This window comes from Pseudophryne corroboree, chromosome 1 (assembly GCF_028390025.1).
Source record: "Pseudophryne corroboree isolate aPseCor3 chromosome 1, aPseCor3.hap2, whole genome shotgun sequence".
In the NCBI taxonomy this organism is placed as follows: Eukaryota; Metazoa; Chordata; class Amphibia; order Anura; family Myobatrachidae; genus Pseudophryne; species Pseudophryne corroboree.
The window spans coordinates 735,892,530-735,915,035 of NC_086444.1; the positions used below are offsets into that span (position 1 = coordinate 735,892,530).

Below are 22,506 nucleotides of genomic sequence, written 5' to 3' on the forward strand. Positions count from 1 at the left end.
AAAGAAAAATAAAAAAAAACCAAAACCCATACTCACCTGTCCAGGGAGCCGGTGTCCGCTGCTCCGGTGAGTGCTGCCGAGCGCCGGGTACCCCATGTGCTGCAATGTGACACCGGTACAGTAAAGTGACGCTGCGAAGTGGGGTTCCGGTATGAATGGTCGACCATGTTATGGTCGACAGTCATTAGGTCGGCCACTGTTGGTCGACACTGTTATGGTCGACATGGACAAATGGTCGACACGTGGAAATGGTCGACGCGTGAAAGGTCGACATGGGGTTTTTTAACTTTTTTTGGTGTCATTTTCTGCGTAAAGTGACAGGGAACCCCAATTAGTGCACCGCTTCGCTCGCTATGCTTCGGGCAAGGTACCTCGCTCCGCTGCACTGGGCACAGATTACCGTTCCCAATCGTAGTCCACGTGGATCGTAAAGTATGGAAAAGTTCCCCAAAAGCAGAAAAATTTGAAAAATTCATGTCGACCTTTTCATGTGTCTAACTTTCATGTGTAGACCATGTGTCCATGTCGACCATGTCAATGTCGACCAATAGTGGTCGACCTAATGACTGTCGTCCATAACATTGTTGACCATCCAAACGGATACCGCAAAGCGGCAGCGCACTTTACAGCACCGGGGGTCACTGCAGCACACAGGATGCGGCGCCCCGGCAGCCCAGCAAAAGCAGCGCGGACTTGCTGCCTGGACAAGTGAGTAAGTTATCCTGCTGGGAAGGGGGGTCTGCAGAGCGTGGGGGTAGTTGCGACAAGGGGGGGAGGGGGCGACCGGGTAGCGGCGATGTCGGCGGGGGCGGCGCATGCGCAGCAGGACATCAGGGTATTTTTTCCGAAAAATACCCCGATGATGCTGTGGAGTGTCATCACAGGGACAGAGCTTGACCGGAAGCTCTGCCCCTGCATGTGATAATTGATACATCCCTGCGATGTAATCAATTATCGCAGTGCGAGTTTGGGCAATTTTATCACCTGTCATCCGCATCCTGGATGCGGATGGTGATAAATAGGCCCCTAAAACCTTAATCTGGTGCGAAATATATACTAGCATCATCTATTATCCTACAAAATCAATTGCCATTTTATCTATATAAAAATCACCTGAGCAGTTGATAGATGCACAGTTCCCTGGTGTTGCCGGTTGGCAGTTGTAAGCGCACTCTTACCGATTGCCAGGCCAGTGAGGCCAGTTCAGGGAGCCTCTGTGCATACTTCACCCAGTTGCAGGTTTTTTTTTTTTTTTAAAAAGTCAGAAAATAGAAATACTAACAACAACAATAAAGAACAGCCGATTTTAACCCTTTTGCTGCAGAGGGTCTTCTCACTACTGTCCATATTCCATCATCTGTGCTTGTCATATTCTAACATCAATATGTGCCCACACAAATTACAATTTTTTTCAGAAGTCATTGGGACATATTTACCATTATTCTGAATTTTGCCCCATTAAATATAATTTAATGATAAAAATATATAATTTACTAAATGTCCCTTATCAGGACATGGACCTCTAAAGAGCCCGTACCAATGAATAGTTACAAGCAAAGTGATAGCTTCCTCTATTACAGTACTTTGCATCTTGGTATGGACCCAATGAGCCTAATATGTTTGCCCCTTCAGTACAAGCTAATAGGAAAGGATCTAAAGGTTGGACATTACCCATATTTCTAAAATAACAAAGAAAAGTATATGAAGGTTTTTCTAAAAAAAAAAATATGCACCATATTAAAAGTGGCACCAAATAGCCCCTCTCAGCAGAAAAGGGCCCAGGCATATTATTCGCTCAAACTGTACTTATTCGCACACATAAAACAGCTGGAAAAGACAAAACTACTTTGCTAGATTGCACTGATTAATTTGACGTGCAAAATTATTACATCTGTGTGCGAATGAGTCTGAATCTGTATATAGTGGCATCACAACGGGGGTGGGGGGCGAGGCCCGCACCCGGTTGTCACACGTCAAGGTGTGACACCAAAGTGCTGACTCCTCTTCAGTGACAGGAGACGGGTGCTGCACTGCGACATTAACTCACAGACCAGATGGACGTGGCCGCTGCGAGCAACCTCGCGGCTGCATCCATCTCTGAATAACCCCCATGGTAAGCTACCCCACTTGGAGCCGCTCAGTGGTGCTGGGCATCTCATGCCATATGTCGTATTGAGGCTAGGTATGAAACTTACCACATTAAATGATTGTACCACTATTTTATTTTCATTGGATACCCCCCATCTGTTGAACTTTTTTTTGTGTACTACAGTATATTAGTCATTGGTGATCACCAGACAATAACTACTAATTTTCTTACTTTTAAAGAAACAATTAAGCATCATCACCTGCAGTCTAAAGGTATATTGAGAGGACAAGCCCCACTCATCTTCTGCAACAAAAAAATGCATATACTTGAATAAAGAAACACACTTTTTATAATAATAATAATAATAATAATGCATTTCTTCTTGTGTATCACCATAGCCATTGCCATTCTAAGGAGGCACTAGCATAGGAGGGTAGCTGGTGGTACACAGAGGTGGGCTGGCCCGGGGGGCAGGGTGCCATGTGCCCCCCGGGCCACGCTACTGCCAAGGGTCACGGGCCGGCTGCCACCTTCCACTACACCAGCGGTGGCCAACCCCCGGCTCTTGAGACGCATGCGGCTCTTTCTATCTCTGCATGTGGCTCGTAAGCTCCCGCGGTGCCTCCCGCTGCCCTAGTCTTCAGTGCCCGATGCCGGCCCGTGAGCCAATCAGAGCTCGCGGACCGGCAGCCCATCAAGAGTCTTAGCTGCCAGTCCGCGAACTCTGATTGGCTCATGGACCGGCACCTAATTAGAGATAATCAACGCCGCTGGAGAGTGGAGACTGAGGGGCAGCAGAGGCGCACGCTGCGCTCTCCTCCCCTCACAAGCAGCAGACTGAGCAGAGCAGCAGCGCAGCGGTGAGCAGCACTTGGGGGGTGCGCAGTGTGGGGACATGTGTATCTTACACTGGGGGAATATCTGGCCCTGGGGGACATGTATCTGGCACTGGGGGGATGGGGGACATGTGTTTCTGGCACTGGGGGCATATCTGGCACTGGGGGGACGTGTATCTGGCACTGGGGGACATGTGTTTCACGTGTTTTTGGCACTGGGGGCATATCTGGCACTGGGGGGACGTGTATCTGGCACTGGGGGCATATCTGGCACTGGGGAGATGTGTAGCTGGCAGTGGGGGCATATATGGCACTGGGGAGACGTGTAGCTGACAGTGGGGGCATATTTGGCACTGGAGGCATATCTGGCACTAGGGGGACATGTGTATCTAACACTGGGGGGATGTGTATCTGGCAGCGGGTGCATATCTGGCACTGGGGGGACATGTGTATCTGGTACTGGGGGCATATCTGGCACTGGGGAGACGTGTATCTTACACTGTGGGCATATCTGGCACTGGGGAGATGTGTATCTAGCAGTGTGAGCATATGTGGCACTATGGGGACATATATGTATCTGGCACTGTGGGGGCATATACAGTATGTATCTGGCACTGTGGAGGAATATACACTGCTCAAAAAATAAAGGAAACACTAAAATTACAAATCCTAGATCTGAATGAATGAAATATTCTTATTAAATACTTTGGTCTTTACATAGTTGAATGTGCCGAAAACAAAATCACACAAAAATTGTCAATGGAAATCAAATTTATTAACCCATGGAGGTCTGCATTTGGAGCCACCCTCAATATTAAAGTGGAAAAACACACTACGCGCTGATCCAACTTTGATGTAATGTCCTTAAAACAAGTCAAAATGAGGCTCAGTAGTGTGTGTGGCCTCCACGTGCCTGTATGACCTCCCTACAACGCCTGGGCATGCTCCTGATGAGGTGGCGGATGGTCTCCTGAGGGATCTCCTCCCAGACCTGGACTAAAGTATCCACCAACTCTTGGACAGTCTGTGGTGCAACGTGGCTTTGGTGGCTGGAGCGAGACATGATGTCCCAGATGTGCTCAATTGGATTCAGGTCTGGGGAACGGGCGGGCCAGTCCATAGCATCAATGCCTTCATCTTGCAGGAACTGCTGACACACTCCAGCCACATGAGGTCTAGCATTGTCTTGCATTAGGAGGAACCCAGGGCCAACCGCACCAGCATATGGTCTCACAAGGGGTCTGAGGATCTCATCTCGGTACCTAATGGCAGTCAGGCTACCTCTGGCGAGCACATGGAGGGCTGTGCGGCCCCCCCAAAGAAATGCCACCCCACACCATTACTGACCCACAGCCAAAACAGTCATGGTGGAGGATGTTGCAGGCAGCAGAACGTTCTCCTTGGCGTCTCCAGACTCTGTCATGTCTGTCACATGTGCTCAGTGAGAACCTGCTTTCATCTGTGGAGAGCACAGGGCGCCAGTGGCGAATTTGCCAATCTTGGTGTTCTCTGGCAAATGCCAAACGTCCTGCACGGTGTTGGGCTGTAAGCACAACCCCCACCTGTGGACGTTGGGCCCTCATACCACCCTCATGGAGTCTGTTTCTGATCGTTTGAGTAGACACATGCACATTTATGGCTTGCTGGAGGTCATTTTGCAGGGCTCTGGCAGTGTTCCTCCTTGCACAAAGGCGGAGGTAGCGGTCCTGCTGCTGGGTTGTTGCCCTCCTACGGCCTCCTCCACGTCTAATGATGTACTGGCCTGTCTCCTGGTAGCACCTCCATGCTTTGGACACTACGCTGACAGACACAGCAAACCTTCTTGCCACAGCTCACATTGATGTGCCATCCTGGATGAGCTGCACTACCTGAGCCACTTGTGTGGGTTGTAGGGAGGTCATACAGGCACGTGGAGGCCACACACACTACTGAGCCTCATTTTGACTTGTTTTAAAGGACATTACATCAAAGTTGGATCAGCCTGTAGTGTGTTTTTCCACTTTAATATTGAGGGTGACTCCAAATCCAGACCTCCATGGGTTAATAAATTTGATTTCCATTGATAATTTTTGTGTGATTTTGTTGTCAGCACATTCAACTATGTAAAGAACAAAGTATTTAATAAGAATATTTCATTCATTCAGATCTAGGATGTGTTATTTTAGTGTTCCCTTTATTTTTTTGAGCAGTGTATGTATCTGACACTATGGAGACATATATGTATCTGACACTGTGGGGACATATATGTATCTGGCAATATGGGGACATGTATGTATCTGGCACTGTGGGGCATATACAGTTTTTTTTGTGTACTACAGTATATTAGTCATTGGTGATCACCAGACAATAACTACTAATTTTCTTACTTTTAAAGAAACAATTAAGCATCATCACCTGCAGTCTAAAGGTATATTGAGAGGACAAGCCCCACTCATCTTCTGCAACAAAAAAATGCATATACTTGAATAAAGAAACACACTTTTTATAATAATAATAATAATAATAATAATAATAATAATAATAATAATGCATTTCTTCTTGTGTATCACCATAGCCATTGCCATTCTAAGGAGGCACTAGCATAGGAGGGTAGCTGGTGGTACACAGAGGTGGGCTGGCCCGGGGGGCAGGGTGCCATGTGCCCCCCGGGCCACGCTACTGCCAAGGGTCACGGGCCGGCTGCCACCTTCCACTACACCAGCGGTGGCCAACCCCCGGCTCTTGAGACGCATGCGGCTCTTTCTATCTCTGCATGTGGCTCGTAAGCTCCCGCGGTGCCTCCCGCTGCCCTAGTCTTCAGTGCCCGATGCCGGCCCGTGAGCCAATCAGAGCTCGCGGACCGGCAGCCCATCAAGAGTCTTAGCTGCCAGTCCGCGAACTCTGATTGGCTCATGGACCGGCACCTAATTAGAGATAATCAACGCCGCTGGAGAGTGGAGACTGAGGGGCAGCAGAGGCGCACGCTGCGCTCTCCTCCCCTCACAAGCAGCAGACTGAGCAGAGCAGCAGCGCAGCGGTGAGCAGCACTTGGGGGGTGCGCAGTGTGGGGACATGTGTATCTTACACTGGGGGAATATCTGGCCCTGGGGGACATGTATCTGGCACTGGGGGGATGGGGGACATGTGTTTCTGGCACTGGGGGCATATCTGGCACTGGGGGGACGTGTATCTGGCACTGGGGGACATGTGTTTCACGTGTTTTTGGCACTGGGGGCATATCTGGCACTGGGGGGACGTGTATCTGGCACTGGGGGCATATCTGGCACTGGGGAGATGTGTAGCTGGCAGTGGGGGCATATATGGCACTGGGGAGACGTGTAGCTGACAGTGGGGGCATATTTGGCACTGGAGGCATATCTGGCACTAGGGGGACATGTGTATCTAACACTGGGGGGATGTGTATCTGGCAGCGGGTGCATATCTGGCACTGGGGGGACATGTGTATCTGGTACTGGGGGCATATCTGGCACTGGGGAGACGTGTATCTTACACTGTGGGCATATCTGGCACTGGGGAGATGTGTATCTAGCAGTGTGAGCATATGTGGCACTATGGGGACATATATGTATCTGGCACTGTGGGGGCATATACAGTATGTATCTGGCACTGTGGAGGAATATACACTGCTCAAAAAATAAAGGAAACACTAAAATTACAAATCCTAGATCTGAATGAATGAAATATTCTTATTAAATACTTTGGTCTTTACATAGTTGAATGTGCCGAAAACAAAATCACACAAAAATTGTCAATGGAAATCAAATTTATTAACCCATGGAGGTCTGCATTTGGAGCCACCCTCAATATTAAAGTGGAAAAACACACTACGCGCTGATCCAACTTTGATGTAATGTCCTTAAAACAAGTCAAAATGAGGCTCAGTAGTGTGTGTGGCCTCCACGTGCCTGTATGACCTCCCTACAACGCCTGGGCATGCTCCTGATGAGGTGGCGGATGGTCTCCTGAGGGATCTCCTCCCAGACCTGGACTAAAGTATCCACCAACTCTTGGACAGTCTGTGGTGCAACGTGGCTTTGGTGGCTGGAGCGAGACATGATGTCCCAGATGTGCTCAATTGGATTCAGGTCTGGGGAACGGGCGGGCCAGTCCATAGCATCAATGCCTTCATCTTGCAGGAACTGCTGACACACTCCAGCCACATGAGGTCTAGCATTGTCTTGCATTAGGAGGAACCCAGGGCCAACCGCACCAGCATATGGTCTCACAAGGGGTCTGAGGATCTCATCTCGGTACCTAATGGCAGTCAGGCTACCTCTGGCGAGCACATGGAGGGCTGTGCGGCCCCCCCAAAGAAATGCCACCCCACACCATTACTGACCCACAGCCAAAACAGTCATGGTGGAGGATGTTGCAGGCAGCAGAACGTTCTCCTTGGCGTCTCCAGACTCTGTCATGTCTGTCACATGTGCTCAGTGAGAACCTGCTTTCATCTGTGGAGAGCACAGGGCGCCAGTGGCGAATTTGCCAATCTTGGTGTTCTCTGGCAAATGCCAAACGTCCTGCACGGTGTTGGGCTGTAAGCACAACCCCCACCTGTGGACGTTGGGCCCTCATACCACCCTCATGGAGTCTGTTTCTGATCGTTTGAGTAGACACATGCACATTTATGGCTTGCTGGAGGTCATTTTGCAGGGCTCTGGCAGTGTTCCTCCTTGCACAAAGGCGGAGGTAGCGGTCCTGCTGCTGGGTTGTTGCCCTCCTACGGCCTCCTCCACGTCTAATGATGTACTGGCCTGTCTCCTGGTAGCACCTCCATGCTTTGGACACTACGCTGACAGACACAGCAAACCTTCTTGCCACAGCTCACATTGATGTGCCATCCTGGATGAGCTGCACTACCTGAGCCACTTGTGTGGGTTGTAGGGAGGTCATACAGGCACGTGGAGGCCACACACACTACTGAGCCTCATTTTGACTTGTTTTAAAGGACATTACATCAAAGTTGGATCAGCCTGTAGTGTGTTTTTCCACTTTAATATTGAGGGTGACTCCAAATCCAGACCTCCATGGGTTAATAAATTTGATTTCCATTGATAATTTTTGTGTGATTTTGTTGTCAGCACATTCAACTATGTAAAGAACAAAGTATTTAATAAGAATATTTCATTCATTCAGATCTAGGATGTGTTATTTTAGTGTTCCCTTTATTTTTTTGAGCAGTGTATGTATCTGACACTATGGAGACATATATGTATCTGACACTGTGGGGACATATATGTATCTGGCAATATGGGGACATGTATGTATCTGGCACTGTGGGGCATATACAGTATGTAGCTGGTGCCTTCGGTGTGCGCATGATATGGCTCTTACCCTTGACTACAGATCTTTTCTGGCTCTTTGCCTCCGACTGGTTGGCCACCCCTGCACTACACAGCTCTGCTGAAGCCGTGGCCGCACTGACAATTTTATAATAAAGTATCTTTGGGATAATTTACACCAGGCCTAATTTTTTTTTATTAATAAATATTTTTTAAACAAAAAACCTCCATTTAAGATGGCGCCATTACTTATGGGTCAGTGCTCTGGACTTGCCCCCCAGGCTAAAAGTTGCCAGCCAGCCCCTAGTGGTACATGTACAGTAACGCAGCTGTCGTTGGTAAATATGTGACAGCAGCAATGGCTACCACCAGCAATAACCGGCTAATAAACTCCAGCTACAGAGATTGAAAAATTGGAAAACTGTCTATATACAATTAAAAGACAATTTCGCAAGATTTAGGACTTTTCTCCCTTTGATAAATAGGGGCTCAATTTTCAGTCTAGTTTGTCATTAACTAAATGGACTGCTTATATACAGTATAAATGAGGAAATATAATTGTCAATATTCAGTACCATCAAAATAACAAGCAAATAGTACTGCTTGTACAGATAGTGACACAGGGGGTCATTCCGACCTGTTCGCATGCTGCCGTTTTTCACAGCGCAGTGATCAGGTCACTACTGCGCATGCACCGCAATGCGCAGGCGCATCATATGGGTACAAATCGGGTCGTTGCTAAGCGATGGATTTAACAAAGAATACATTTGCACAGCTGATCGCAAGGAGATTGATAGGAAGAAGGCGTTTATGGGTGTCAACTGACCGTTTTCTGGGAGTGCTTGGGAAAACGCAGGCGTGTCCAACCATTTGCAGGGCGGGTGTCTGACGTCAATTCCGGGACCAGACAGGCTGAAGTGATCGCAAAGGGCTGAGTAAGTTCAGACCTACTCAGAAACTGCACATAATGTTTTTGCAGAGCTCGGCTGCACAGGCATTCGCACACTTGCAAAGCAAAAATACACTCCCCTGTGGGCGGTGACTATCTGATTGCGGTGCTGCAAAAAGTAGCTAGCGAGCGATTAACTCGGAATGACCCCCACAGTACATTGTAACTACTGTATATGCATCTGCTTGTGACTTTGTGCACCCAGTGCTAGACTGCCTGGTGCTACGATCCCTTATAACTTAGGACCCACTGTAGCATTAAATAACACACTATGGGTGAATTCAAGTGATTGTGGCAAATTACAGCATGAAAAAATGGGCATTTACCACAATGTATTGCCCAATGGTGTTATCAAGCAATTCAATTAAGGCCTGTTTTTTTTATGCGATGATTGACCAGTTTTTGTATGAAAACACATGAATCCAGGAGTTCTGGGATCCATGTGTTTTTGTGATAGCAAAAATAGGTCCATTACCGCAATTTTTCTCCTGCATCGGGCCAGCGAAAAAAAAATCTACGATGCTGTCTGCTGTCAGGGTTAATTGAATTAGCCCCCGGGGATTATCTGCGGTAATTTAACACTGCTAATTGAATTTCCCCTTTAGTGTACAGATGCTGTTGCCTGTTGAAGAGTCATTAGGCGGTATTCAATTCTTTCCGCCCCCTTCCACACCTGTTCTGTTTCTGCTGATGGGCGTGGTATCATTGTGAGGATATTGGGTTCAAAATCACTCAGTCACGGTGGTAGATGAAAAACCAACAGTGGTTTATTGACAGAATAGGTTATAACACAGTTCAGCACACTTCTGTGATCCAATTCTACACGACAATTCCCTCCTGGAACTCCTGACAGAACATTACTTCTTAGTCAGTCTCCTGCCACTCTCTCACCCTCTGTCTCACGTCCCCTCTTTGCTATTATCAAACCTTTGTCTTTCCTACAATAAGGCGACACCCCCAGACAGTTTCAGAGCAAACCTAGTTTCACATGTACAGGCATGTCCCCTAGGCCACAATAGATGTTAATTAAAGTAACCTTACTTAATCTGATTGTGTGGCCTGGAATCCATTGTGTGGGGAAGAATGAGGGGGGTGTTTGGCCTGACATCTGAGACTGGCTGTATCTACACAACAGCAAACACACAGGTTATCTGCGCAGTGATATGGGGGGAAACATTATTTTACAAACTATAACACAATAACCAATACATTCATATATATACATCGAAAACATAACTGTACCCTTGTAACAATAACATCATACAATATTGCCTAATACATAGCCAAATACAGATCAACAATCAGTGTAGTCCATGGGTCAGACCAGGGCTAGGGAAGTAGCTGCGTGTCTTTTACCACTGTGTGACACAACGCGCCGGCTGTGTTGTCACATTTCCTCCCTCTACTTCCAAGCCCGGTGTCCTGGGTGGCTTAAGCTTGCTGAGAGTAATGGTATTCTCCTGTACCCTGGGTATTTGTACCGAGGGATTTCCTGGGCTTGCTCGGCGCTTGGTCTGGTTCCTGCTGACGGGACAGGCCATCTGCGTTCCCGTGATCTCTGCCCTTTTTATGAGAGATAGAGAAATTGTATAGTTGTAGGGCTAAGCTCCATCTCAGCAGTCGTCCATTGTCTCCGGAAGTGCGCTGTAACCAACTAAGGGGACTGTGGTCTGTTACCACTGAGAACTCGCGCCCGTACACATATGCCTGCAATTTCTTGAGTGCCAAGACTATGGCCAGGCACTCCTTTTCAATAGTGGCATAGGCTATCTCACGGTCCATAAGTTTTCGGGAGAGAAAGGCAACTGGGTGTTCACAACCATCCTCCCCTACTTGGCTCAACACAGCTCCTATTCCACAACCCGAGGCATCTGTTTGCACAATGAACCGCCGGCGGAAGTCGGGGGCTGCTAACACTGGGGATTGGGACAAAATGTCCTTCAGCTGGGAAAAAGCCTGCTCACACTCTGGGCTCCAGTCAATTTGTCGGGTGTATTTTTTTGTTGTTAGGTCAGTCAGGGGTTTGGCAATGGTGCTGTACTGGGGCACAAATTTACGGTAGTACCCTGCTGTTCCAAGGAAGGCCCGCACCTGCTTTTGGTTAGTGGGCCGAGGCCATTTCAGGATGGCCTCAATTTTAGCTGGCTCTGGACGAATATGGCCTCCGCCAACCCTATGCCCGAGGTACAACACCTCTGCCATCCCCATCTGACATTTGTCAGGTCTGATTGTTAACCCTGCCTTGCTGATCCGTGCCAACACCTGGGCCACATGCTGCAGATGCTCCTCCCATGTCTGACTAAAAATGGCTATGTCATCAAGGTATGCCTGGGCAAAGTCCTGACACCCTGTCAGTAGGTGATCTATGGTACGCTGAAAGGTGGCTGGGGCATTCTTCATCCCAAAGGGCATGGCAGTAAATTCAAAGAGCCCAAATGGGGTGCTGAATGCAGACCTCTCCTGTGCCTCCCTGGTAAGGGGTATCTGCCAGTATCCTTTGCTAAGATCCAGAGTGGATACATAGCGTGCCATTCCCAACCTGTCTAACAGCTCATCTACCCGGGGCATGGGGTATGCGTCTGTCACTGTCACCTCGTTCAGCCTCCTATAGTCCACGCAGAAGCGGGTACTGCCATCTTTCTTGGGCACTAGGACTACGCTGGCGGCCCAGGGACTATGGGACGGTACAATAACACCAAGCGCCAGCATTTCATCGACCTCCCTTTTGATCATATCAATCACCCTGGGGTTCACCCGATAAGCGGGTTGCCTAGTGGGCCGAGCCTCCCCGGTGTTGACATGATGGGACACTACATGAGTGCGCCCTGGCCTGCTTGTGAATTGTGGCCTCTCTACTTCCAATACCTCCCTCATCTGTAGGGCCTGGGTTTCTGTTAATTGCGAGCCTATGGGAACCGCCTCCACTCCTAGGTCCCTCTTGGTGGCTGCTAGAATGTCAGGGATGGGGTCAGTCTCTGGGTCATCCATAGGTGGGCAACAGATTGCCACCGCCCCTATCTCCCTGGTGACATATTTCTTTAACCTATTTATGTGGTAGGTACCCACCCGCTTCCCTGTTTAGTCTAGGGCAATAATGTAATCTACCCGTCCCTGCCGATCCACTACAGTATAAGGCCCTGCCCAGGTCGCCTGTAACTTATGCTTTCGGGCAGGTACTAGCACCATCACTTTCTGTCCAACCTCTAGTTCCCTGTCCTGCGCTCGTTGGTTATAGTACCGGCACTGTCTTTCCTGCGCGCCCAGGGTGTGGTCATGCGCAAGCTGCATCAGCCTGTGCAGTTTCTCCTTCATTTGGACTACATATTCCAAGATGGGAACCTCAGGTTCCTGAAATGACCCTTCCCAGCTTTCCCTGACTAGGTCAAGTGGTCCCCTTACCCTTCGGGCATATAGTAACTCAAAAGGAGAGAATCCGGTTGAATCCTGCGGCACTTCGCGGTACGCGAATAATAGCTGTTGCAAGGACTTCTCCCAGTCTCCCCCCTCCGATTCAGCAAATGCCCTCAGCAACTGCTTTAGGGTCGAATTGAATCTCTCACAGAGACCATTAGTCTGGGGGTGATAAGGGGTGGTGCGTAAGGGATGGACCCCAAAGTTGTCCCATACTGTCTGCAGCAATTCCCCTTGAAATTGCGTACCCTGATCAGTAACTACTTCTTGGGGAAATCCTACGCGACTAAAAATATCCATAAGAGCCTGGGCGATATGTTCAGCATCTATGGATGCCAGTGCCACTGCCTCAGGGTATCTAGTCGCGTAATCAACTACAGTCAGTATGTATCTCTTTCCTGTTCGGCTCGGTTTCTTAAAAGGCCCCACAATGTCCATGGCCACTCTCTTAAATGGCTCACTTATGACAGGCATGGGTTGTAGGGGAACCCGGCGTGGGGGTCCCCCGAGGCGTTGGCAGACCTCACATGACTCTCTATACTGTTTTACCTCCTGGTTAACCCCAGACCAGAAGAAATGTCGCAGCAGCCGGGCACGGGTTTTCCGAACCCCTAAGTGGCCTGCTAAGGGAATGTCATGGGCAAGGGCCAGCAACCGGGCACGGTACTGCTGTGGATCAATCAACTGTTTTCTTAGGACCCCGGGCTCTAATGGGTCTGCTTTTGCTGGCACCCGGTACAGTCTCCCCTCCTCCCACATAATGTGATACTACTGAGGCCCCCAATCTGTTCGTCCCGCTGCCCTGCAAAGGCTAGCTAGGGAGGGGTCGGTCCGTTGGGCTTCCCTAAAGGCTACCCTATCTACTTCCCCCAGATTCTCATCACAGTCAGGCAAGTCTGGTACAGGGTTACTTACCGCCAACGGTTCACGGTTTGTGGCTGTCACTTCCACAGGGACTCCTGGTGCTGGCATGAGAGGGTCCTCATGCACTGTCTCCAATGCCTGTGCTTGGCTTCGGGTGATAGCTCCCACAAAGTAACTAGCCAATCCAGCACTCAGATCGTTGCCCAGAATGACGTGAGTGGGTAATCCATCCAAAAGTCCCACATTTACTTCTCCAGAGTCCAGGCCCCAGTCCAGGTGTACCCTTGCCATAGGTATTACAGTGATCTGCCCTCCTGCCATGGAAATTTTAACTTTCCTTTTCTTCAGTATCTGGCAGGGGGGAATTAATTCTGGCCGTATAAGGGTGATAGAAGCTCCAGAGTCTCTCAACCCTTGCAGCTCCTTCCCATTAACTTTTACAGGTTGTAGGTGGGTCTTCATATTATCCGGGGTGGATTTCCCAATAGCTGCTACCACCTCTACTTGGTATGCTACCTCCTCCGCCTCTGGCGCATCAGAAAAGTAGTCCACCTCGCCCGTTCCAAATGATTCGTGGCACACAGCCACCCGCGACATGGCAGATTGGGTACCTGGGAATGGCCGTCTTACCCGTGTACAGTCACGAAGTAAATGCCCCACCTGGTCACAGTTGTAGCAGCGTTGGCTTGCAGGTGACGCTGGTCCCCGAGACCTTGAATTTCTGGCTAGGGAAGCTGGGGTATGCATTGGGGCCGGCCGGTGGGGGAGCAATGGTAGATCACGATCCTGTTGGGGCCGTCGGAGGGTTGTCCTCTCCTCTGTATTGGCACCTCTCCACCGAGGCCTGTTAGCTGTGAACTCATCTGCTAGGTGTGCTGCTTTTTCCGGAGTGGTAGGGTTCCGGTCTGCCACCCACTCCCTGATCTCTGGAGGCATCTTGTTTAGCAGCTGCTCCAAAATAAAAGCATTTTTAATGTCTGCTACAGTAAGGGCCTTCTTCACAGCCAGCCACTTATCACAGTTCCTCCGCAGCAAGTTATTGAACTCTATAAATGAGACATCTCCTTTCCGCGCCATAGACCGGAACTTTATGCGATACGATTCAGCGGTCACCGCATATCTGGCAAGCAGCACACTCCGTACCTCCTCATATACCAGGATCTGCTCTGGACTCAGGGCATGGAATGCCTCCAGTGCCCGCCCTCTCAGACTAGGTACCAAATATCGAGGCCACTCTGTTGCCTCAATTCCATGCATTATCATAACAGATTCAAACATCTGCAAATGAGTATCAATATCCGAACTGACCTCATCAAAAGGTGGGACCTCATTATACCTCAGCCGGGATGTCTGCCTTACCGCTACTGCCGGGGCGGTTATACCGGTTTGCGCCCCCAATGCGGCTCCCAGTACTGATGCTCCTTGTCCTAGGGCTGCCAGCAACTCCCGCAACTGATCTGTACTTCCAACGGCCAGTGCAGGGCTCGTTGTAGCAGTTCCAGTGGTTCCTTGACCCTCGGCCTGCTCTGGGATGCAGTCCTCATCATCCTCCTGCCCAGGGTGTTCTTGGTCCCATTCAGCTAGCTTTGCCATTAAGACTGCTCTGGTGTCCGATGCATTAAACTCAATCCGTCTTGTTCGACAGAGGTCCTGTAGTTGATCCTTCTTGCTGTATCGGTAGCATAGCGGGGCAGAATCCATTGCCTGCTGTGGTTTATACCTTTCTGCTGGTGTCTTGAGTGATCCCACTGCTGCCGCCAAATGTGAGGATATTGGGTTCAAAATCACTCAGTCACGGTGGTAGATGAAAAACCAACAGTGGTTTATTGACAGAATAGGTTATAACACAGTTCAGCACACTTCTGTGATCCAATTCTACACGACAATTCCCTCCTGGAACTCCTGACAGAACATTACTTCTTAGTCAGTCTCCTGCCACTCTCTCACCCTCTGTCTCACGTCCCCTCTTTGCTATTATCAAACCTTTGTCTTTCCTACAATAAGGCGACACCCCCAGACAGTTATAGAGCAAACCTAGTTTCACATGTACAGGCATGTCCCCTAGGCCACAATAGATGTTAATTAAAGTAACCTTACTTAATCTGATTGTGTGGCCTGGAATCCAGTGTGGGGAAGAATGAGGGGGGTGTATGGCCTGACATCTGACACTGGCTGTATCTACACAACAGCAAACACACAGGTTATCTGCGCAGTCATATGGGGGGAAACATTATTTTACAAACTATAACACAATAACCAATACATTCATATATATACATCGAAAACATAACTGTACCCTTGTAACAATAACATCATACAATATAATACAATATTGCCTAATACATAGCCAAATACAGATCAACAATCAGTGTAGTCCATGGGTCAGACCAGGGCTAGGGAAGTAGCTGCGTGTCTTTTACCACTGTGTGACACAACGCCGGCTGTGTTGTCACAATCATCATTTCAGATTGCTACCCCCGAGGTAGCGAGGCAGGCTCACCCTTTATGCAGCTAAACCTGATTACTATGGGCGCAATATGCATGATAAAGGGGATCACTTTAGAAAGGAGCTTGGGCGTGATATATTATTTGAATACTGCCAATTTTGTTTAATATTTGTGGCAAATGATTTGTGTAGAACACTCTCTCCTTACTGTATAGTGATTGAGTTCTTGCATAACTGCTTTAGAAGTTGTCTTCTTGAAAAGGAAATTGCTCTTTAAATTGAAATAACATTTACACATCTGTCAGAGCTGCAGGCCATATCATTTACAGTAGCTCCCAGCCCTGACCTGCCCCGCAGGTGATTTCTCCTGTAGGGTACGTTTACCTGCTGAATCTCATAGGCCACAGGCTACAGATAAAATCCCCTTTCCTCCTGGATGAGATGCAGGCTAAGCAAACAAGATATTTACCCCAAGTTTCGTGGAAGGATTACTGCAGGGCATGAATCGTATAAACTCACTTCACCAAATATGTGTCTTAAGATTACAAACTTTTTATGATACTAAAACATAGAAATCAAATAACACTGTCCAGCTTATTGTTAAAAAAGATGTTACTGATGGTATTTATGCTAAGAAGAAACATAAACTTACATATCATTTACTCAAAAATAATTCATCATTTGTAACTGCATGAAAACCACTTCTGATCACAGACTATAGACAGAAGGTTGTATTTTATACTGTTCTAATGAACTGCTTCATTGCTTAGTCACACAGCAAATGAGAGAATTATTACCTTGTGCTAAAGGGACACTCAGCGTCAGCAGGAGCAGAAGTAGCAGTGAGGAGAGACTGTGAGGCTCAGCCATGGTAAGGACAGGTTTATAGTCTGGCAGCTGTTTGTCAAATACCTTCTCACCACGTCTGTGTATCCTAGTGGCAAGGATATGAACAGGTGTAACCTGAGAATAGGTTATACCTGCTGTTAACTCTTTGTTTGAGCAGTGCATAGTTGTCTTATATGGCCAACAACGGAATTTGCTCATTATTGTTTAAGCACACTCTTTATTAATCTGATTTTTTGTTATTGTGCTATAACGTATGATTCATAGATGGTTACTCTATAACATACTCAATCAGGGACGTGCAGTGAGCTAAATGGCTCAGGAGGCACTGGCTAGCATCAGAGCCAGATTTATACACAGGTGCAGCAGTATAAACTCCTGGGAATTTGGTGAGTTTTGATAAGAGATGTGCGGAAAAGATAGACAGGTGAGGCACTGTCTCACCTGCCACAGACTTTTTACTCCAGAGTTTTGGCTATAAAAATGATTAGAATAGTGCAAAGAAGATATTTCAAACAAATTATTTCTAGTTTTCATATACTTTATACAGTAAAAACTCTGGCACAAACGTTAGTATGACAGGAAAGGCTCTGCCTCACCTGTCTCACCCCACCGCATGTCACTGACTCAAGTGATCTGTGATGCTCAAGACTCCATTTACCAATGATACTAATTGCCGGTGGCATATTTCATTTAGTATCGTTGCATCATTGCTGGTTGGAATGATAATCTGGCAGTGTGGGAGAGCAAATGATAATCATTTGTTTTCTACCAAACGGCATAAACTAAAGTAGTTGGGAATATCAAACAGGTTTTTTATTGAAATAAATAAAAAGAAATTCAAAAGCTTTTTTTTTTACCTTAAAAAAAAAAAAAGTATTCCAAACATGCAGAAGTTGGCAAACACTTTGTGCCTACTACTACCCACTTCTTTACCAAACCCAGCCAAATCTCATCCTGACCCTCTGTCCCATGCTTGGTCTACCCCATCTGTGTCACCCCTCTCTGTCTGCCCTTCCCCTTAGAATGTAAGCTCTCACGAGTAGGGCCCTCTTCCCTCATGTGCTTATACTTTTCTTACTTTAATAATCCTCAACTGCCCAAATCTCGCAGTTTTTGGCCACCTGGAACTTGTCTCTGTCATTTACTGGTGTAGTTATGCTTAGTTACCCTGTACTTGTCCTATATTGTCTTCAACTGTAAGTCACTGTTTTCCTGTCTTGATTATGTGCATATGTACTCTGTAATTGGGCGCTGCAGAACCCTTGTGGCGCCATATAAATAAAGGATAATAATAATAATACTGTGACATCACAGGAGAGATGGAGGGAAGCTAGCTAGTCAGATGAAATAGTTGGCTGCTTGGCTGGTCTTAAGGAAAAGTTGGTTAGGTGTGTGGGGCAGAGTTTTAGTTGGACAGATGGTTAGTCAGTTAGGAAAGATGGTATGGCGTATGGCCGGCTTAACTGACATGTTACAGGCTAGGTTTGAAAAAATTACAGTTTGAATGTGGTTGGAGGGCGCTTTATCTCTTTGCAAGGCTTAGTACATACACCCCTAAATATGCTGCTGGTAAAAAGATCCATTGTTAAATGAGGCAAACAGATCAAGTAGAAGGATATTCTATTATTGAAATTAAACATGGAAATGAAGTAATTAGGATATATGGCACTCATATTTGTCTATATTATACAAGATTATCTAGTCACATCTGTGCAAGTGCACTTATCTATTATAACAACATATAGTGTACATAATAACCATATCCTTGCAATCCAGGGTAGACTGCTTGTAGATGGAACATAGCTGTGTTGTTTAAATTAACAATATTTTTCTTTCACCATCTCTTTGAAACAATTTTCAATATTTTGCTTGAACAAAGTCAAGTCTTAGTGGTATAAATTAATTTTTAATGGAAATTAATTCAACATACTATTTTAACAGTAAACTAAGGGCCTGATTCAGTAAAGCAAAAAAGCAAGTAACTTTGGAGGTTACTCAGAGTTGTTAGCAAACCAAAAAAGTTAGCAATTGGGTAAAACCATGTGCACTGCAGGTGGGGCAGATGTAACATGTGCAGAGAGAGAGAGTTAGATTTGGGTGGGGTGTGTTCAAACTGAAATCTAAATTGCAGTGTAAAAATAAAGCAGTCAGTATTTACGGTATTCATGCACAGAAACAATATTACCCCCCCAAATCTATCTCTCTCTGCACGTTACGTCTGCCCCACCTGCAGTGCAACAGGTTTTTCCCAATTGCTAACTTTATTGGTTTGCTAACAACTCTGAATAACCCCCCTTGCGTCTGGCACAAACCATGTTGCAATGCAAGGGGAGCAAATACATTTAGATATTTTCTGTGCAGGGTAAATACTGGCTGCTATTTCATGTAACCCACAAATGTTAGACAGCTTAATTTTTACACTGCAAATTAGATTTCAGCTTGGACCCACCCCACACAAATCTAAATCCAGTGATGTGCAGCCAGGTGAGGCAGGGCTCTCCTGCCATGTGCCAGTATACTCCAGAGTTTTGACTATAAAAATGATAAGAAAAATACATAGAATATATTAATAATATCTTGTTTGTATTATTCTAATCATTTTTATAGTCAAAACTCTGGAGTATACTGGACTATGACAAGTGAGGATTTGCCTCCCCTGTCTACCTTGTCAGCACATCTCTCATCACAATTTACCAAATTTCCAGTAGTATAAACTGCTGCACCTTTGTATAATGCCCACATGAACCCTCAGGTTCATATGTGTGTAAATCTGGCATGCCAGTGCTATGATCCATTCTGCCACAATCAGGTTCTTGTATTTGTTATCGGATTTACCTTGTTACCTGACCTACAGGCTAGGTTTCCTGTTTTTTCTTGTGAACTATTGCTGTCAGCTGATTGCATTCCCTCCAGGCAAAATGCTACTTGCCTCATCTGACTTTAGCAACCAATGAGAGACTTGCAATCCATATGTATACCTTGCCTGCCTTTTGTTCTGTGCCAGTGCATAAGTCATTCAGACTTCTAGCAAGTCACAGCCTTACTCCCAGGTTCCTGAATGTATTCCCCAGTTCCTGGTGATTTAACCCTGCTTTGCCGTATTCCTGGTCTGCATTGTCTGCTGTCAACAGTGCTTCACTCGGCTTTCACCACAATAAGATTACACAGACTGCAACCATGGAGGAGACAAAACAACCAACAATATGGACTAACAAATACATAGGAACAAATGGAAGCCTCACGTTTCACAGAAGTAAAGAAGAAGGCACCTTTAATGTATGTTTGCTGGATTGCAGCATACCAACTAGCACACTGGGAAATTTAAAAGAATTAATTACCAAGGTAATACATCTGGCGCTTTTGAAATAAGGAGCTTTTTCCTATAGCTGCTGATTAAAAAGGGATAGTTAGTCCCTTGAATACAAAACCAATAGATAAATAACTCAGCGCTATTAACCGAATATGGTAAATAGCTAAATCCACATTTATTTATTCATATAATAAAAAGCTTTTTATAAAAAGTTGCAACTTCATACAAAGAAAAAGTAAAAATAGGGCAAGCATAGCACAATATATGAAGATATTACCACTTAATGACAAACAGCTGTGTCATGATCCTGACTCAGGCTTGCCTACCCTCCCGCATCCTGCGGGAGCCTCCCGTTTCGGCCGTAAATCTCCTGGTGCCCTGCTTTATAGGTCAATTCTCCCGGATTCTTCAGATTCTGTCAGGGGTGACACTAAGGAGTTTCTTTGTAAGAACAGTGATTTGCTGTAGCTGCTGAGGAATTGCTGCTAGCGGCTCTCATTATCCCCCTTGTGTAACCCCTGAGAGAGTGACAGCAGTGCCTGATCACACACTCCTCTTATGGGCAGAAACACACTACACGGCTTTTGCCGGCCGGGAAAAAGCCGGACGGCTTTTTCCCGTGCCGGCATTGTAGTTAACAGTGTGAGGGCTAGGGTGCCTTCACACTGCACGGCCCCGGCCCGGCTGCCGGGTTGCAGCCGGGTCTCACCACTGGAAGGTCCGGCGGCCGGGCGGCCGCTGGGCCGTCTTTGGAGCCAGTAAACCATGTGTGTGAAGGGGAGCTTTCACACACAACAGTTTTTACTGTAGCCGTGTATGATGCTGCGCATGCGCACAGCATCACACACGGCTAAAAGCCGTCCTGTGTGACAGACACTGCCGGTCTCTCCCGGATGGCAAAAAGCTGGACAAAGTTTGTCCGGCCTTTTGCCATCCGGGAAAAACCGGAGTGTGTGTTACAGCCCTATCTGTGCTGGAGTGCACTGACCCATAGGGTGCCTCTGCTGCTGCTGGTGTAAGAATTGTTGTTAGTAATCTTTCTGTAGTTAAACACATTTGTTTAATTAGAGTATCTGGTGTCTGTAATGATTTGGTTAATGCTGTAATGGAATAGAAAATAGCACATCCAATAAATATAGGTAGTGCCTACAAGACGCAGACAATCCAGTGTTCACAATAAAAATAACATCTACTACACCAAAATAATCATTTACTTATATGTTTAGGGATAAATTCACACACAGTCAACTTGCATTTGTAATTGATTGCATACAGTAGGCATCACATTTACCATGCATATTGTGCTGAGTGAGAAGAAAAGAAATATCAAAGCGAAAACATATTGCAAATAAGAAACCCCATATTTCAGGCAGTAATGTTAGTATCAATACTTGCAAAACTTCCCAAAATATATTGTTACTAATGTTATATAGAAATATCTTGCAACAACTAGCATTTAAGCATAGACACGCCCATTTGTGGAACTAGACATGCCCTTTGGGTAGCGTTTGACACGCCCCCCTTGGCGGCATGCCGCACTTTGCTCGGCACATGCTACTGTAATCTCCCTGATTCTAGTTTTCAAAAGTAGGCAAGTATGTCCTGACTGTATTTCTCATGTTCTGTGGCTTACCTTTGCTAATTCTGCAAACAGGCATCTGCTTCTCATACAAACTGCAGTCTTGATTACTTGCTGGTTAGCACCTGAGCAGGAATTCCACTGTGTGTGTAATTGCCAAGATCCAGTGTTCAGCAACCAGTCTCTCTGTTCATCACACCCACCTTGCAGTAAAGTCTTCACATGTTGTTCCTGCATAGCTCTCTCAGCATAAGGTCTGCTTCCTAGTGTTTGGGGCCTACTAGGCCTCAATCCACATCAGAGCCTAAGCCTTGAGTACTGTGTAACAAGCCCTGATCACCTGACTGCAGCACAGCCAATTATGTGACTGTCTGAGCTTCCCTACACCACCTGATCATCCCAGCCAATCCCTGCACACTGGCTCCTATAACAGACCCTCCAACATGACCCGCCCCACTAGGTACAAAATGCTCTGTTTCTAGACTTCTCTTAATTTATGATTTCCATCACCTGTATTGAACTAGTTAAATAATAAGAAAGCTGTTTCTTCACAGGTGATGGCAATCATAAATTAAGAGGGAAGTCCAGAAACAGAGCATTTTGTACCTAGTGGGGCGGGTCATGTTGGAGGGTATGCTATAAGAATGCTGGGAAAGGACTGCCTGATCGCTAGTGCTATGATTGGAATACTCTGTATGGATATTTGCTCTCAGCTGCGTCCAGGTTACCTTGCTCCAGGAGATTCCATTCTGCCCTGAGACCTGAGTTCCATCCTGCTTGCAGCTCTGCCTGGCTCCATCGGTGTTCCGTCATTGATACTCAGCACTATCGGTGTTCTGCCTTTGATCCCAAGCTCCATCGGTGTTCCATCATCGATACTCATCTCCATCA

At 46.8% G+C, this 22,506-nt stretch overlaps 1 protein-coding gene across 2 annotated transcripts in view; it reads right to left on the reverse strand.

The window, feature by feature from the left end:
* CIST1 (colon, intestine and stomach enriched 1) overlaps positions 1-21,863 on the reverse strand; it is a 243,166-nt gene extending 221,303 nt beyond the window's left edge. The window contains exon 1 of one of the 2 annotated variants that reach the window (XM_063916190.1): positions 21,670-21,863. In XM_063916190.1, the coding sequence (XP_063772260.1) occupies positions 21,670-21,694 (25 nt within the window). In that variant the 5' untranslated portion in view covers positions 21,695-21,863. Of the gene's footprint in view, positions 1-16,674; positions 16,796-21,669 lie in introns of those variants that run through there. The other variant, XM_063916183.1, reaches the window with a different exon arrangement.
* Between the last annotated feature and the right edge of the window lie 643 nt (positions 21,864-22,506).